General features: G+C 46.1%; 1 protein-coding gene across 2 annotated transcripts in view; it reads right to left on the minus strand.

Annotated features, from left to right (window-relative positions):
- Window positions 1-19,940, minus strand: part of Sarm (sterile alpha and armadillo motif) — a 136,028-nt gene that overhangs the window by 113,986 nt on the left and 2,102 nt on the right. The window contains exon 1 of one of the 2 annotated variants that reach the window (XM_076798184.1): window positions 9,217-9,388. The exons of the other annotated variant lie outside the window; for it this stretch is intronic. Coding sequence (XP_076654299.1) covers window positions 9,217-9,306 — 90 coding nt within the window. The 5' untranslated portion in view covers window positions 9,307-9,388. Of the gene's footprint in view, window positions 1-9,216; window positions 9,389-19,940 lie in introns of those variants that run through there. 2 annotated transcript variants of the gene reach the window in all.

Here is a 19,940-nt window from a genome sequence, read left to right on the forward strand (position 1 = left end):
ACATTTACTTCTTTTCTTACTCATTTGGACAAGTCAAAAATAATGTAACAGTAGTTTCAAATTCTTTAAATATTTTCACTGTTTTGAATTGAACCTACTCATTTTTGCTACACACTTACTTCTTTTCTTACTCATTTGGACAAGTCAAAAATAATGTAACAGTAGTTTCAAATTCTTTAAATATTTTCACTGTTTTGAATTGAACCTACTCATTTTTGCTACACATTTACTTCTTTTCTTACTCATTTGGACAAGTCAAAAATAATGTAACAGTAGTTTCAAATTCTTTAAATATTTTCACTGTCTCGAATTTGACCTACTCATTTTTTCCGTGTGTGACCAAAATTTGTCACGCATGTACCGTTACTACAACTGTACATTAAACAGTGCATTAAAAATGAGTAGAAACGTTTCAATCGATAGGTTGAATATTTTCATTTTTAAACAAAACATGTTCGATTATAATGGGACAAGACGAGCACTAAAATTGCATCATTAGAATGACCAGCCAGCAGAGTAATATTGACTTCGCTACCTAACAATTTCCACCAGTTTCGTTCAACATCATTCGATTATCCGCGCCGCAATTACGCAGATAATTGCTTCGAATTTCCTGCGACAACTAACAGTCCCGGTGACATAATGAATCCAATCAGCGGTGGCATTAGCTGGTAGCTAATAAGACGAACTCGAATCACCTCGAACGATCCGCGGTTGGATCGTGATTTTCCTCGTTCGAGGAAGACATCGGGACTTTTATCGTCGGGAGTGCTGAAAGAGAAAGAGAAGTCACGTCGCGCCGGGAAATCCGAGAGATCGCGACGAAAGATCTGCGCGATCGTTTAAATCGCGTCCGGTCGCCCACGCGGCTGCGGGCGATCGTGTCGACGAGGAGAGAGAGAAAGAGAGGGAGGAAGGGAGAGAGAGAGAGAGAGAGAGAGAGAGAGAGAGAGAAGGAGAGGAGAGAACGGAGCACGATTTCATTCATACGCGACCCACTTAAATTTCATTCAACGATCGGCTGCGCCAGGAACCTTCAATAATACCGGTCCGCCTTTCTCTTGCCCTCGGAACCTGTCGCTCGAACGGGTTTCCACAACTTTTCTCGCCGGTGTTTGACGCGCGAGCACGCGCCTTTTTTTTACGGCCCTGGCGAAAAATTGCAGCCGCGTCAACGGCGGCCGGAACGATGCTCGATTAATTTTTACGCGTGTCCCCATCGTGATAGAATGGAACCGGCGCGGCGCCTCGTTCCGCGATTTTATCGGCCGATAAAACGCCGCCGCCGCTGCTCTAAACCGATTTTTAACGGCACCCGTAAAACTTCGCGTCTCTCACCGTTTCGTCGAGCATCGGGGAAATTTCATCTCTTGTTGATGGGACCGCGGTGATTTAACAGCAGACACTCGCCGCTCGATGTTCATGGACATCTGGACAGCTGCAGTTGCTAAATTACGCAAAAGAAATTACCGACGAACGGCTGGCTCCTTTCTCGACTTTGCGTACACCGTCGCTGCTTTATGGGAGCTGTTATCGATTTCGAGTTGACTCTTTTTTATTCGGCTCAAGGATAAAACAAAGTAAGAGGCGAAAATGCTTCGACGATCGACTTGGATTGGTAACCGTCGGAAGTGCATTAGCGGGTTTGTTTGTTGTGCGTTTTTCTGGGTCTTTTGGAGTCGGGAGCACTTAAGCCACGCCCCCTCGGGGCACCCGATATGCGTACAAGCGAGATAGAAAACATTCTGCTGCCAATAATATTTTTCTTTGACCATATTTGTTCTCTGGCGTTCTTCTGGAACCAGTATAAGCATCCATAAGTCTGCAGGGCATTGTTCTGGCTCTGTCGCAGTCGAGGGCAATTAACCCACGCCCCTTTAAGGCCCTCTATGTACATAACAGGTAGATAGAAATCATTTTGTTGCTAATTGTCTCTTTCTTTGGCAATATCTGCCTTCAGTTGTTATTCTAGAGCGAGCTTGAGCATAGATAACCCTGCAGGACATCGTTCTGACTCAGTTGAAGTCAAGAGCAACGAAGCCACGCCCTCTCAGGACAGTTTACACAGATAGAACTATATAGATTGCCTTCTATGGTTAATTATCTCAATCTTTGACGTAATATGATTCTGTAACATGATTCTAGGGAAGCCTCGAATATAAATTGCATTCTAGGACGCTGCTTAGGCTTCGTCGAAGTTAAGGGCAACGAAGCCACGCCCTCTTACAACATTTTACACAGCCAAAGCAACACGGACATCCGTCCATCGCTATTTTTCTCGATCTCTGACATAACTTGTCTTGCAACATCATTCTTCTATCACTATCAAATTCGAAAGAACGGAAACCTTTCTCTTGAGACACTCGCCCCGAAGCATTGCCCTCAGGGGCAAACCGGAGCGTTTCCAAGGCAAAGCTCGTCCATCACGTTTCTTGCGCAAGTTCGTTGTACATGTTTTTTTTTTTAAAAACGTTCCAACTTTTCTACGATTGTGATGTACAAAAAGGAAGCTTAAAAATCTACTCTCGCACAATGATACCAAACGAAGTGATTAGATTACGTACAAAAAGGAAGCTTAAAAATCGACTCTCGGACAATAATACGAAACGAAGTGATTAGTACATGTTTGTTACAAACGTTCCAACTTTTCTATGATTGTGATGTACAAAAAGGAAGCTTAAAAATCTACTCTCGCACAATGATACCAAACGAAGTGATTAGATTACGTTGTCTGGGGGTGGCTTGCTGGTTCAGGACCGAAATTGTTGTTCCTGTTGACGGAACCATTGTAAAGTCTTCGGGTATGGACCTTGCACTTAAAAATTATGCAACAATCGCCGGTAGGCAATGCGTTGGTGTCCCATTCGGCCACCCATTGGCAGACTCCAATCCCAGGAAAAATGTGAGCTAGCAGGCGAGTCGGGACGCGTGTCCCCGCGGTTTCTACGCCGTTGTGCCCGACAGCGATACGATCGGACCGCGGAATGCCAGGTATTTCCTGATTGTGAAACCAACCCGTGGAAGATCCGCGAACGCGATCCCCACTTCCACGGGTTCGCTAAAAGAACGGAGTTATTTCGCCGCCGATAAATCAGGCCGCGCTGATGATCGGATAGATCGGTATGATGTAACGTGTCTCTACGAGGCAGCCGGTAACCGGTGTTACGCGTCCTCCGATCGTCCGTTTGCCAGGAAAATAAAGTCGCACGGTCCACGAATGGTATGTGCCGATCGCGATAGAGTACCTCGAGGCCTCGACTTTCGCAACCAGGCACGGCAATCCGCGATTTGAATATTTTTCGCGTCATCCGTGATTTCCCTGTCGATCGGCGCCGGCACTCGTCGATCCCCGCGTTCTTCGCGAGTTTCCTACGATTCCAACAATCTGTGGAACATAAGTAGACTGCGGAATTTATGCGCTCACGGCAGAAATTGATTGGTCAAATACGTTATTCGCGATTAGGGTTCCAACTACCCGGTTGTCTGAGTATGTATCTGGAATAATTATCCATCTGTTATAACTAGACTGCGGATTTTATGCACTTATGATAAAAATGGGTACGCAGAATTTAAAGCAGCGGCCATATTGAAAATATTTAAGGACCTCGGCGTATTACTTTCGGTTGAATCAGATAATTAAAGGAAGAAAAAATTTTTTATTTGCCTCCTGTGTCTTGCAATGGATGCATTTTTTATTTTGCATAAAGATCAGCAGATCTAGTTGTAACCATCGTTATAATCCGAATACTCGAATATCGGGATAGCAAGAGCGCCATTCTCGACGTATTGAAATGATTAAAAGAGAAAACGCGTTTTCCATTAACCGCCGGTTTTAAATCGTGGCCGTTGGTGAGTTATTCGCCGTCTGAAACGATTTTTGCGAGGCTTCGGGGTTTCGCAAACGCGACTGTCGCGGTTCTTCGATCCTTATCGCCGGGAGACGTTTATTGAACGATCCGTCGATCCCGTAGCCCGGCGAGCAGATGTTCAATCGCTTTCCAATTAATTTCTTGACGAACGCTGCCGCGATTTGCATTGCTAATGCGGCTAATGGTTTTCTAAACGAATAGTCTTGGCCCATTCCACGATGAAAATGTTCGATTGCGACACGGAATCCGGGAATGATATAGATGCACTCGGTGTTCGGATTCGTGGAACGAGGGAAACGTATGTGTGTAGTCGGCTTCGATCAATGTGGAAACTTTCCTCGGTAAAAATCGGAATCCATTTGTCCAGGCTTCTTCACGTCGAAGAGATATTATCCGAGCTGTCGCGCGATCTCGATGATCTATACAAAGATCCTGTGTCGTACGGCGACTCGTAAATCGCATTCGCGGTATTCGATCGTGTCGCAAATTCGATGCTCAAATTAATGAACATTTATCGCTGGGAGAGGCCCAGAGCGTAAATCATCGACGTGCTGCGGATGTTTATGCTAATTTCAGGAGAGATTCGTGATAGGAGAAATTGGTAAATATTTCTCATCGGAGGATCGTAGCTTTGCTTGGCTAAAATTTTGAAAATTGTGTAGACGGTGCTCGTAGGTTGTAAACGGTCGAACAAACTGGCCGAGCAATTTCGAAATTAAATCGAACGGAAAATGCGCTGGAAATGTCGTCGATAAAGCTTTCGAAGGAACTGTTGACAATGTCCATACATGCGTTTCTTCTTATCAGCGGGACGGACGTTATTGTGTCTGTGTTTGAGCGATGGCGGCGCGCCTTTGATGACTTTTCTGCGACTATACTGAAAGGTTCGTTGCCCAAATATCACTGATGCAATCGTCGTTCGTTCAGTTTTTGTCAGAAATTGGAGTCAAGAGAAATCTAGAAGAATCCAGAAGAGTTCAGGAGGAGTCCAGAAAAATCCGGAAGAATTCCTGAAGGATCCAGAAGAGTCAAGGACACGGTGCCTCGAACAATGACTCCACGACGCAGGATCTCGACGACAGTCTTCGGGACAGCGAAGGCAATGTGGAACATCTATAATCCGCGGTCTTTGTTTCGCAACGGGGGTGGCAAGTATCAGCGTTCGACACAAGCCAGGATCTAATTGCGATCGTGCATTGATATTCTCGCGGCGGTGCAGCGTGTCGGCTAGATCTCGCATACCGTCGGTGATCAGTGCATATCGGTGTACAATGAACCGACTCGTGGCGCACTTTGTACCGATCGTATCGAAATTTATTGCGAGCACGGTATCGCCGCGGCATTAATCGTAAGCGGCTTAGGCGTTTCATTGATGGCCGTGCCCGATTGAAAGAAAGCCGATTATACCGAGGCCCGCAACCTACGACCTTCTCTATGGATTACGCGCGGTCTAACCGCGTTGCTAAATTGCCGATCTCAACCTTGTTAACGGTGACTGGAACGCGGGAGGATTACCGGCCGCGACGGGATCGATCGATCCCACCCGTAGATCGATCCTGGATAAATCGCCGGAAAAGTAGATTGACACGGTTGTATGTAACGTGAACTCTTTATCACGACCGGCCGTGTATGAGATGCTTACGGTGTAAAGGTTGATTCGGCTGGCTGAGCCATGAACGAAGTGGGCGTGGCTTTGTTGCTCCCGATTTTGATAAAGCCAGACTAAATGTGTTATTTAGTATTTCAATCATTTTCACTGTGTCGGTACGCAGAATGATTCGAGGAGTGGATTTATGTACAATCAAAATGAAAAAGACAGTGGCATCATATGCGTGGGCGTGGCTTCGTTGCTCTTGATATTTATGGACGCAATGAAGAAATCGTGCATTGTCAAGATGTATTGAGCATTTCTATCTGAACAATCTTGGGTATATAACATCATCTTGGAACAAGACAATTCCACAATAAATCGTAGAAACTGTCGACCACAAAGTGGGCGTAGCCTCGTTGCTCTTGATTTTTACAGGACTAGGTTAGATAGATTATTTAATGTTCCCATTTGTAGGCAGAATGATTAGAAGAATGGATTTGCGTAAAATAGAAATGATCGAACCATGGCATCACATGGCTGTGCGTGGCAACAAATGTTCTTTACCTCTAGCTCCTGAGTGGGCGTGGTTTCGTGGCTCCTAAGTGGGCGGGGCTTTGTTACCCCTAATTTTGTATGAAACTAGACTTAGCAGTGTTCTGTAATATCTTCACAGTTTGGTATTTTATCGATTCAATCCTGCCATGAACCTGTCCAAGGCCAACTTTAGCCCCGATACAATCAACAACGGGTAAGTCACTTTCTCGGTTGTTCCAATGATTCAGAAGGCCAGATGACCGCCGGGAACGATCAGAATTCCATCGCATCGGCGTGAAACCGGAGGGTGGTTACAGTTCGACGAGAAACGCGGCGGAATGTGGGTGCATCGTGCAATTACGCCGGCTGCAGCGATCGCGAGGTGTTGTTGGTGGACATGGGCGACTATTATTAGCGTTTAATGGTCGGATATTATGCGATAACCCTGTCGAGGAGGCGTCCGTGCCCAGCCTCGATCCTCATAAATAATTCAACGTGGCGTCGTCGTCGCGCGCGCGAATCTTTTATAGTTTAAGGTGAAAAAGAAGACGTGCGCCGCCGCCGCCGTTGCACTCGGCGGAAAAATAAAAACAGTCCGGCTGCATCGTCAGTCGGCCAAGGCTGTGCAACGCGTGGGCGGATGCACGCGAAACCCAACAACGTTTCGCACGCTCCACACGACGACGACGACGACGACGACGATGTGATTTTCGAGCGTTTCCATCGAGCGATTCCATCGTCGCGACAGTGTCGTCGTCGTCGAGATCGTTCCCGGCTGATTCGTCCTGGTGCACGTGCGCCTCGTATTCAAAGTGCATCACCGTGCCGCGACTGCAATAGAGACTGTTGCTTAACAATGCACCGTGAACAATTTGCGGCGCCTGGACTGTAAGACTGCTTTTGTCCCGGCGGAAATCGTCTCTCTTGTCCCTGAAGAGACGTCTTTTCAGCGCATCTTTGTCTCCATTTGCAAAGAGTGCAACGCTTAAACGCAACGCTCGATGCATTTTTCTACGTCGGAACCAATTTTCTACGTCGATAGGTCAGGGCCGTGTTTTCCGTGCGTGGGCGAGCCACGTCGTCGTCGCAACGTTGGAAAACTTGCGCGAAGTCGATCATTTTAATGATACGCGGAGCCGTTGGCTAATTCGATTTGCATAATGCCGACGGATTTTGCATCGAGACGCAATTACGTCGGGACACGCACGCGTCGCGCCGCTCGACGACTTGTCTGATCATTGGCGGACATTCTCCACTTGCTGATCACCATGGATGATCGATTTGGATCGGATCCATCACTTTGGGTCATTAGAGGATCATCTACATTCCCTAAGAGATTGACGATCTATTTTTGCATACTGGTCGTTTGAACGCACTCTTGGTGGTTCAAAAATAACGACAAAATTGATCCGTGTTTCTTTTTTTTTAGAACAAATCAACATTTTTAAGACGTGTTCGAAGAATTTTAATTTGCCTGACGTGTTAAAAGGATTAATTTACTAGATCGTATTGCTTTGATGTGCAAAACACGACGGATAGGATGTGACTCACGAGCCGAGATTTATCATAATCGTTCCTCCAATAACAAAACACTTGCCAGACACTCTTTGACTGGGTCTAACGAAGGCAGTCTATGATCTAACCGATATCCATGGCGTGCCATGTGCTTAACCTAGATCGGCAATATAATGTATGCTGAGTGCTTCCTAGAAAAAACATAAGTGACCTTGAAGTGTACCAGGCCGCCTTCGGACGGCGATATTCTAACGGTTGAAAAACTCGAATGCGTTGGAGTCGTTCGGATCTCGAAGAAGGAGTAGTAGGTAGCGTCTCAAGGGCAGCTCAAGGTCACCGCGTTCTACACCCTTCGATTGATCGTTGAAGATCATCGAGCTGAAATTCCTTCCCAACTAAATATTTCGGGATACTGTTTTCCCGTAAAATAAATTAGCAGCGATCACAAAAGAGGTTAACACGATCCACAAACGTGTCGCAGAAAATTCACGACGATCCCCAAGCGAATTCCCTTGTCTACCAAGCGTTGAAATCACTGGAGGCAGCAGTAAGCGTAATTCGATATCGAGTCGGGACATTATCAGCGCGACGATCTCGATGCATTGTGAGACCGGATACAAACAAATCGGCTGAGATTACGGTCTGGAAACGTCGACGAGATAAGAATGTTTGTCCGAGGTCTACATGGGCCAATTGATACGTCCAGACATTGGTAACATCATCCATTGCTTAGAAAATCATCGGAGATTGCTGCAGCTTGTTAATTACGCGCCAAGGTCTCAAACATAAAGATTTGGGGAGAGAAATGCTGCCAAATTTCTGCAAGCAATAACCAAATGTTTATAATTCCGGGTGATCGGAGACTTTGTTTTGCTCACCTGGAGCATTTCGACCACCGTCGATTTGAACGACATCGACCATTCTCGCGCGAAGGTGAAAGGAAACTGGATTTAAGCTCTTGCAAGAACGGAACCGGTTTCAATTCGCGTTCGATCGCCGAACCCGCGTTTTCCTGTCGAGCTTGCCGAAGAAAACGCTCGCGGAACCGGCACGATTCCTCCAATAAGATTATTCAAATCTAAAAAATTCAATATGAAAGCATTAACACCAGAACAGTACCCACCGAATCAATAATTAATTTTACTATATTTTCACCAAAAAATAGCTCTCGCAACACGTTCATAAGAAAATGGCGGTAAATATAACCGAGTCCTCCGAAGTATAAAGAAACAAAATGGCGTCCGCCACAATTCCTTCACAACTGAAAGATTAAATTATTAACTTGTTCCACGTAGAAACAGTCGTTTAACCCACGAAGACGTCCAAGTATCGTAAAGACCAATGGCTATTTACTGTCACTTATAGTTAAAATACCTTGAGTAAATCCGTATGAACATATTACTAAAATGATTCCTAGCACATTTATCATAAGCTAAGTAGACACGAGCGATACGAATAATCTGCCCATTGTGTTCAGCAATTATCAATATTAATCATTGCCAAGCGTCAAAAACGCACGTCGGACGTGTATAAACGACACGGCCGAAGCTAATTAATCGGAGGCTTACGAAAGAAGCATTCAGGATTCGCATCACACACCGCGGCGCCAGCGGTGAGTCTTGGAAAATCAATTTGCTTCGGTAAAAATCCTGCGCGTCGTGAAAGGCATGCATAAACAAACAAACGTTAACTGGATAATTGACATACCAATCGATTTCTGTAATTCAGGGAGGCTTCGTGGCCGGCGGTGTTCCGACGAAGCTGCCTGGCCCCTCGTTGCGGCAGCGTTGTCTGCATTTTGTCACTTAACCTCACTTTCCCGGCTCCTGTTGCTCAACTCATCACCAAATCCCCGGTAAACCGAATCGCTTTTCCCGAAATCCTAACCCGAATCTGTTGGGAAACTTCTCGAGACTTAATCTTATTTTTATTAGATCGTCAACAACTTAACTTCCGCGTTGATCGAGAGAACAATCGAACTCGGGGCGCGTTTTGAAAAGCCGTCCCGCCAGGAACCGCGGGGCGCATGCGCGCACGCGCGTTACAGATTATGAGCGATCGGAGTCTCTTTCACCGCGGGGAAGTTACATCACTCGTGAAAGGTCACTGGTCGGATCGAGACGTTCACTGCAATTCACCCACGTGCGTTCCTCATCGCAGAGACGGATGTTTTGAAAACATTGCGTACCGGAGAGCCGAACGAGAAAAGGAACAATCGAAACCGGAGAAACCTATCTGAACAGCTGTTCAAGCAGCTTCGAACGGCCGATTACGAACTGCGTCGCGTTCCCAATGCATTCCACCACTAGCGACGCGAGTTTTAACGAATGGGGAACGGTAATTACCACGAGCAGCTCTTGTAAATGTACCGTGATAACTGGCGAGACACTCGAGGTGCGAGTCGGTCGACGAAAGCGCCGCGCTTGCGCAGATCCGAAACACGGTACTAGCTGAGCAGAAACGGAAAAATTAAATATTTCTGCGCACGTTTCCTTTCCACTAGATGGATTTGGAATAATTAATTTCTGGAGTTTCATCGATCGATTTGATGCGTGTTCACGAGTAAATCGGTCAATAGTGTAGCGAAAATTTGTGGATACGTACTTCGGTATCGCGAGGTTCACTTCTCGACCTCTCGGACGCGGTCAAACGCAACTTTCGACGATCCTGCGGGAAAATAACGCACCGACGAACATAAAACGCGGCATGGTGTCCAACGTCGCACTGAAGACACGCTCACGCGTCGGACAAAGAATCTTCTCGAGAGGAGGAGCAGCTATTCGGATTGAGTTTCTATCGAGATTCAAATTACCTTTGATACCGCCGTGGGACGCCCGTACGATGACCTTGCGACTTGTTTTCAACGGACTAAAAGTCGCGTGAATTCGTGAGCACGCGACGTTGGCGCCATCTCGCGCCGCCATTTTGAAACGGTGGCGCGCAGAAGAAGTTGCGAAACGCTGTCACTTCGCGGGGACGATTTAGCTGAAATTCTGGGGACAACAGAAAGAAATACTCTGCAATACCATTTTGTAATATAACAAATCTAAATATATCATTGGGAACGGTTGTTAATCTGAAATAGTTTTAAGAATCGCCATTGAAATTTGACCAGTTAGCTGTACCCCTTCCTCGGAGACCGTTATGGCGGCTCCGTGGAAAAACGCGAATCGCCAAGACGATTGTGATGTTGTTAGCTATTCCATTATCGTATTTCGTCTTGATTTATACTGAATTAGAATTGCATGTAGATGGTCGTTAGCTAGTCTTTTGCGAATTAATACGCATTAGATCCACAGCTAGGTTTTACGGCGGTAACCGGCACGCGAATGGCTTCATTTTCGCCGAACAGTGATCGACGTTGTATTCTGTTACATCGTATACGCCCACGCGACGATATAATACACGCTCTCTGAGAACACGGCGCGGCGCCGCGTGTATTTGGAAAATTAGCATACACCAAGGAGTGTACAGGAAATACCGAGGCCCCATGCAGTATTTTTCCTAACGGCGCGCGTGGCCACTGTGCCTCCAGCGGCGGCCATGTTGGTTTCATGGAGGGAAACATTTGAATCAATCTGTGAGGTGTACAAAAGGTGTAGTTATACAAGATGTATGACTATCAACAGATATACAGTATCTCGAAATAAATAAAAAAATTCTCATTTCAGAAAACGCATCAATTTCAGGATCACACGCACCAATAGAAGCGTAGTATAAATTTTCCGCGTTTCTCCGGCAACACGGTCTCCAACACACGCAATATTACGCAACGGAGATTTAAACCGACTCGAGCAAACTTCGATCGAAGTTGCAACAGTGTGTATTATGTTAATAGACACGTTACCGGCTTAGAATAATCGCGTTGCAAAACCGTTCGTGGAATATCAATTCATAATTTAAGAATGTTGCGCGCGTTTCTACGAAACCGTTGGCAACGCCACGATCGATCACTCTTTTTAGCGACCGATTAGCGAGCCTGTTTATGCGTAATGATACGACGATCGTGGATCCCGTTGCGTCCTCGAGAGAAATTATTCTCGCATTAGGCGAGACGATTTGCGAGACGGCCGTGCGACGCGTGTGGTCTCTAAACACTGTAATAAACCGTGGCTCGGTGCGCGGAGTTTACCACCGGCGGCACTTATCCACTCAGCGAGCCCTTGAATGTGTCTCGTCGTGGTGCGTCCACGTGGAAGCCCATTCCGGTAGGGCTCGCATTTGTTACCGAATGATTCACAGATCGGTGCGCGTTTCGACCCAGAATTAAATTCGGGGCACAATCTTCCAGGTTGCTGAAACAATTTTTTTCCATTGTCAACAGGGCACAATTTCGAGGACGTCACAACAATTTTCTCCAAGGCCCATAGTATAACTTCCCAGGATGTTTTCCCATCGTTAAATGAGGCGCAAACATGAATTCCTATGTGACATAATTCTGGAGACATGGCTACAGTGTCTTCAACTGTTAAATAAGGCCGAAAAATGGGCTTCCATGAGGCCTGAATGTAAACACAGTAATGGTTTCCATTGGACAAAAGACAGACTCGGAAAGATTAATTACCTGCTTCTTATCTTCATCAAGATTCCTGATAGTACATAAACCCAACATAGCTACGGCTGTTCTAATAATAAAACGAGAAAAATCCAGAAACAAACTGATAAAGCCCCCGTCGGTTACGCAAAGAACGATTTCCATCGGTGGGGGAGTGTTCGATACAAATCGATTGTCCGACCCGCACAGTTGCTGTCTCACAGCGTAATACCGATCAAGCCGATCAAGACCTCTATTCGTCGCGTTCCCATGCCGTGTACCCGCGTGCCCCTATTTTCCTAACAAATTAGATCTCTCCGTTTGATTTGTGCACGCAGCCCGGCGGCAGCGTGTCCGCCGACCCGCGATTTATATCGCTTGTCTTGTTACGTTACCGTCTCCTTCCTGCACCTATTCCCGGCGTAATCGATTCAATCATCCGCCGTGATTTGTTGCATGGCTCGGATCATACGCAATGTTCAATGTCATTCTACCCGATCCGTGCCGTCCTCGAACCGGTTTCGAATTTTCGCGGTCGCGTATCGCGATGATACTTTTCGGATGAATCACTCCATCTTTGGAATCCCCTGCCACAAATCCTGAAAAGCTCTCTCGATCTGCGAGAATGCGAGCTTATCTCGCAAGAATTTCTATCCTTTCCGAGTAGACCACGCTGTTATTGCTATCGGGAGATTGTTGCTTTGCGAATGCGTCGAAGAAAGTACAAGGGCAGCTGTATTATGCTGAATATTTTAACGGTCGAGATTATAGTTGAAGGATCTAGAATGATTCAAAAATCGTTTCTCATATGTCGAGTAGGGAGTACGCAACAGAAGCATTTGAGCATACTTCGTTCCAAGGTCTTTTAAAGTCAGAGTGCTCTCACAAATTCCATAGCAAAGAACTTCAAGATTAGGGGCCAAGTACCGCTTCTAGACCTGTTCCCTTTCTGTTCCCAGTGAACAACTGGAAGATTTAGCTTAATCTAGTGAGAGGCAAAAACTGATACCTGGAGTGGGCGTGGCTTTATTGCTCTTGCTTATGACAGAGCCACGAGAAAAATGCTTCGAATGGGCGTGGCTACGTTGCTCTTGACTTCAACGGAGTCAGATCAATGTCCCACAGAGCAATCTAACTCGCCATTTATCTTACTCTCTGTGTATAGAATGCTCCGAAGGGGCGTGGTTTCGTCGCTCTTAACTGCAATGGAGCTGGAACAGTTCAAGGCAATCTGTGTTTATACTTGTTCCGTAATAACGTCTGAAGTTACACGTTCTCAAAGAACGGGATAACTAGCGATAGGATCTATCTCGATTTGCCAATATGAAGTGCCTCGAGTGGGCGTGGCTTTGTTGCTCTTGACTTCCACGAGGTCAGAATAATGTTTCGCAAGGCTATCTATGCTCATGCTTGCTCTAGAACCACCTATGAAGACAAATATGTACTATCAAAGGATGAGATAAGTAGCGACAGGAGGCAGTCCATCTTGATTTGCGATTGTAAATTGCTTCGAGTGGGCGGGGCTTCGTTGCTCTTGACTCAAATGGATTCTGAACGGTGCCCTGAACGATGCCCAGTGCTCCTGCATAATTTTCCAAGACAGAGAAAATCAAAGAAAATGATAACTAGCAGTAGGAGACTACCTAGGTTCATTTGTCCGTGTAAAGTGCCTCCAGTGGGCGTGGCTTCGCAGCTTGCAACTTCCACGGAGCCAGAACACTGCCCCATGGGGTGATCTCTACCGATGCTCGCGCCGGACTCCGGTGAACCTAAAGGAGCGTACCGACTCGTAAACCTAGGGTTTACGACCGCCTACCGCAAACATTAAGATAGCGATTGTTACCAAGTTTCTTTCTGCAGCCGAGGGGCCATCGGCTCCAGGTAGTAAGGAAGTCGTTCGACTTAAAATTCTCCGGTGCGTTTGGCGCGAGGCATTCGCGAGCCGAGCATACCGCGCGTCGAGCAACGTGCATCGACCTCGGCGAAAAAATCATCGGGCCCCGTTTTAATACGTTTTATCGGACCGCGGACCCGTCGACCGGGCTCTCTCTCTCGCTCGATGAAGTCCCGCGAATTCCGACGATTCCATTAGCGGGAAACGATCGAACGATCGTGCACGCATCGCCGCGATAAATAAACGATAATTGTATGCGCACTTTCGCCGCGCTCGGTGAAGAACAATGCGGCTCGACGAACGCCTTGACCTAAACCGCCTCTACCCGTTGATGTTGCCGGCCTGCCGAGAAAATGTCGATCGAGCCGCGTTCCAGGGAACTGTCTTCTCTATTTTTTTCACACTCTGCCCGCTGACAGTTATCGCATTGTTTCACGGCGTCGGAAAACAGTTTCGAAAAATCACGGTTCGCAAAGCTACCGAGACTTGTCGATCTTTCGACATGGCCTCGAATTTTTCCACCGACCTAAGTGCTTCTATTCAGAACGCGAGAATACTGTCGTTGTACAGCCTTGGTTTGAATTCACGAAAGGTAAAAAATTCCCGCTGGAAAGCCTTTTGAAATCGATTTGAGGTGACCCTTTAAATTCAATTATTCTTCTCCGAGCTATTAATCGGGGTTTCCCAATTTTGCGACACTATTTCGCACTTCCAAAGTGCGATTCCTCAGCTTCAATTTAAGTTCCCGAAAGTTCACGGATTCTCCCTGATGTCTCACGATCAACGTACAAATCGTCGATCGTCCCAGCAGATGCGCGAGTCCAGATTCGCCATTGCAAAGTCACCCGAAGATCGCCTATCGCGTCAACAAAGTAGCGTTAACGCTCGTGTAATATAAATGTAAATAAGCCTGTATAGAAAAAGAAGTGTCGCGAATAGGCGTTCGTCCTCGCGGAGCAATTCAACGTTAATTAGCAAATAACGTGGCCGGTCGTCCGTCTAACGATGTCCGCTGCAATATTAATCAATCTCACGGCGACCGTCGGCAGCGAATAAAAACTCGTCGCGCGATCGTTAAGAATTACAACTGTGACCGTGTCCGCGCGATTGAACTGTTTTCGAACGGGAGACAGTCCCGCGTGTCTCCGCGAAGATACAAGATAAATTATTGCGCGACAACGAGCGGCCGCGGTCGCCGTTAATTAACACCTCGCCGCGTTTCGGGCGGATGCTGCCTCGTGTAACATTGTAGCAGGCTTGTGCACGGAAGATCGTGATCGACAGAGAGGGTTATCGCGACGCCACGGTCTCGTTAATCACGATTCCAGGTGTCTGGATCGCGATCGAACGGAGAGATCGCGACACCGACACTCTAAGCTACCTCGCGACAACGGTCCCCAACAACGAGCGCGCGTTGCTCACCGAAACTCGCGCTGTAAATCACGCGACTATCTCGATCGCGATCGCCGCACGCTGATCGGCCGACGCGTTCCCAACGGAATCGCTCGATCACCGTTACCGATCTCGATCCGACTCCGCTGCGTCCGACTTAAATTGGAATCACTTTATAGAAGCAACGTTTTCTTGGACTTTTTTCAGCAATTAGTTTCATCAATTGTTGTCGAACAATGTGCCATAACTCGTAGCAATGTATGCCCAAAGTGGGGCACCAGTGGCAGCGATCGACGATCCACGGATCGAAATCCAAAGTCTGTTTGGAAAAACTCTATCGAACGCAGCGCATCCTGTTATGAAATACAAGAACATTGTTTCACAAATGTTATTTCTTCGAACATCGTGCTGTGCGTGTCATTTTCACTGACGACGTGCGACACATCGACATTCTCGAATGGTTTTAGTATTTTCACGGTTTTAAATCTCACCTATTCACGTTCGTCATAAATGCATAAATTTCGCGGTCTATTCGTCATTGTCACGTAGCGACGTCGTGTTTTCCGGTCGGAGAAAAATCTGTGCCCGTTTCTGCAGCCTTTTGTGCATAGTCTTCTGCCATAGTCTCCCATTCCAGTCCACTTCGCAAAGTGGGACACCACTGGTAGCGATCGTCGATCCGTGGATCGGGAGACGCGTAATTATCATATTGCGTGATTCATGAAAAATTGCTCGCGCAACGATGGCGGCCGCGGACTCGGGTCCGTTGTCAAAATTGACGTTTCCATTAATCACGCCGGTAATTAAGGATAATGGCCTATCGATACCGCGGCCAGCGTATTTATTACATCGTAATTGGCGCTCGATCTTCCCCACGATGTTCCTCCGCTCTTAATTCCGTCCGATTTTTCGCGGCGATCGTTATCGTCTAATCCCGACGCGGGCATAGTCCGCGCGATCATACTATGTCCTCATCAATGCCATCGCGAAAGAAGGTTGAGCAAGGCCTCTCCGACAACGTTCCTCTATTCCCGCGGCAACACGTTCGCATTGGAGCCGATGCAAATGAAGACTACCGGTCACCGATAATAAACAATTTTTCCGCGCATAGAGACGATCTTTAATCGACCGGCTACATCAGCCTGGCGAGCATGCGTTGATTCCCAGCTGGTTGTGATTAAGTAATAAATAATAACGCTACAAAGTTCCAGCCGTTATCGCGGATGCTATCGTTCCGCGAACACGGCCCGATTAATTCTTTCGACGGGAGAGCTCGTCGAGCTGAGATTGCGATCTTCTTCCCTGATGATGACTTATGGCTGACGGACTGGAAAATGGTGCGAAGGCTTCCATCAGAACGACCAACAGATCCGAGGAAAATTCTTTTAACAATTTCCTCTCCCCTTTTTTGGCACCTTCTATCAATTAATTCTTGAAACACTGTTCTAAAAATCGGCACACTTGCAGCGCATTTTGTCCAAGCTGATCACTAGCTGGTTTTTACATTAAGATGACCCTATCACAAAGTGCAGTCTTTCAGCTTTAATTCAAGACCTCCAGCGTTCGAATATTCAAACTGGGAGGCATTTTAAAATTGATTTCAAGTGATCCCTTAAAATTCAATCATTCTTTATCGATTAGGATTTCCCGATTTTTTAATACTATTATTTTATTTTGCAGTTTTAGAGCAAACGGGTGGTCCGCAAATCTCCTATTAACTCTTGCAAAATAGACGTCGGCCCAGGTGTCCGTTGATTATTAATAGGCGTTCATTATACAGTCGCATTCACGCGCGCGTCCATTCGATAGCACACGGGCAAAGGGGCCAGCCTTGACATTAGGCGAGTCACGCGATCATGCTCGAGCATTGTCGCAATTGGTGAAAACGCGCCGGCAAAAACTTTCAAACGGCAGTGGAAGTGAAATGGCGACCTTGACATTCAGGGAGCGATGGTTTTCCCTGGAAGAGCTTCTAATTAATTGAATCAGCTGTTCGACGAAGACAGGGGTATTTATTCGGCCGTGGCCTACACGATTCAGCAATTTGCACGTACAGGTGTTTGCTTTTATTATTTCAACGCTCTCCCCTGGTGGCGGTACGATTAATTAGGATAATTAGCGGAGGACCTAGGCGTCTCAAGGTCTCGTTTACTACATCCGCCCGAAAATTTGAATGAAAATATACGCGGTTCGCGTTTAACTTCTCCGAGGACGTTTTGATCGGTTGTTCGAACGTCTGCGAATTAACTATCGTACAGCACTGCAATTGCTGATCGGAGGCTTTTATGGCCCATTACTACTCGTCCCAAGGCTCTTCTATCACCGCATTCGTTCAAGATTTTACGGAAATCGACGACGGTTGTTTGCGTATTTTCTCCGGCAATATGTTAATCACAGCCTGTGCAAATTATCGTAATTCCTGATCCGCAGCTTTTATGATCCATTATTTATAGAATGCGAATCTTTATGTTATTTATGTGCGTTTAACAACGCAACGGAGCATACATGGTAAAATACTAGGGAACGTGTCAGTTGATATTTTTATTTAAGTTTTACACAGTCACACCGCAGTCTAATTAGAAGTATTAGCCGCCTTAGGAGCTATCGCCGCGTTCGTCTAATATTCCAGAAAAATGTTTGCGTATCTTCGCGACATATTAATCTATCGTGTCGAGCGGTAATTGCTGACCCGTGGCTTTTATGATCGAGCGTGCCGGGGATTTAATCCGTGGGAGTACCGAGGAGAATCGATCAATTTATGTTTCGGATTCTGCGTCGGATTCTGAAAAACTTAACGGGCGCAGTAAATTCCGCTTTACTGCGTCCGCGGGAACGTTTCGTCTTCGACGGGCCGATGTCTTAACGACTCGGAGAGGATCGTAAATCGAGGAGACGCGCGTCATTGTCGAGAAAACTTTCTAAGTCGATTGCATTCTGCGCTCAGATATCGATATCTTCGACGGAATACCTGGCTCTGGCAATTCTGAGCAGATTCTTACCCGCGCTCAATATTCTGCCATTTCGTTTCTAACCGACTTTCGAAGACACCACAAGAATTTACCAATTTATTTTAGACAAGCGTAATTTAGCTTTTCAGATTGTTTTCTATCAAATTTTTCTCGTAGTAGAACGTCCGGCAGAAATTATAACGGTTTGGTCATTTCGTAGGATCTATTGTGTAAATGACAAATTTTCTGTTTTTCATTATTTTGTTATGAAACTTTTATCGATATATGCATCACATTTTTCTGATTAAAACGATACCCAACACGACAGGATTCGGAGATCATTTGCTCGTTTAATCCGCGATAGAGTGGAGCCTCCATTATCCGAACTAATCAGCTGAGAACATGAACATTCGATTAATAGAATAGCCGCAGCAGCTGGTACAACGAATCTTGCATATGGATCGTTTTAGATTGAACTATGTCCATTTAAAACACGTGTTTAGAGAATTCAGACATTATCGGTTCGGATAATCGAGGTTCTACTAAATCGCGATTTAAACGAGCAAATGAGCCCTGAACCCTGTCGTGTTTGGTATCATTTTAATCAGGAAAATGTCACGAATATTTTGGTAAGAGTTTCACGCGAAAATTATTCATAAAAAAAATCACAAAATTCGTATCGCCTCACCGTCATATCCGAAGACTGTAGCTTAAAGAGGGTTTGTTGCTTCTCGTCTACTTTAATTTCTGAATATAGTTTTTTTGGGAATTTGCTCGGAGCGTTTCTTCGGCTGAAAGACGAAATCCCAGCTGCTCGGATAATTACGGGCGGGTGAGATAATAAAGGAACGAGGCCAAACTCGTAACTTCCGCTCGGGACGACGGACATAATGATCATTTCTGTACCTGTGGGCAGTTTGCAAATTACGGGGATCATTTTCGTGCGCAAGTTCGTTACCCGCGGTAACACGAGACCAGATGAAAAGAACCGACCAACATGAAAAACCGCCGCGCGCTGGCAATTGCCGCGTAACCCAATTAAGGACGACAACGGTAATTACCGTGTATCAGGTGTTGCCGGAAAGTTGCGGACGCGGATGGCCACCACTTTGTCGCGTCTTATCTGCTGTCGGTGGACAACTTTCTCGGAACCGGAACTTCATCCACTTTGTCCTTTTCGATTTGCAACATTTCGCTTCCTGAAAAATAATTCCCTCTGCCGAACAAATATTGTAAACAATCAATTGCTCCCGAAAACTATGTCAACACCATAATTTCATAGACATATACGGAACAAACATAAACTCATTCTAAAGGGTGAGTGTTGAGAAGCATGAGGGACCCAATTACACTTAGTTTAAAATTTCTATTTGAATTTAAATTATTAATATGTCCTGTTCTCATATTCATTGTGCTTTAAAAATAAGTACAATTAATACAGGCACGGTAATTGTCACCCCCACAGTAATTGGGTCCCGTACAAAGAGAATCGCGCAAGTTCGCGCTTATCTCGGCCAGTATGGATTTTTCGAAATCTCCGAGCGCGCGAAACATGCTCGATCGTCGAGCAACAAACGAAAACTAGAAGCAACCGAACCGTCGAAGCACCGGCTCACGATAGAATCAGCGATCGCGTACGATTATTTACGACAACGATGGCGTT

This window comes from Halictus rubicundus, chromosome 12 (assembly GCF_050948215.1).
Source record: "Halictus rubicundus isolate RS-2024b chromosome 12, iyHalRubi1_principal, whole genome shotgun sequence".
NCBI lineage: Eukaryota > Metazoa > Arthropoda > Insecta > Hymenoptera > Halictidae > Halictus > Halictus rubicundus.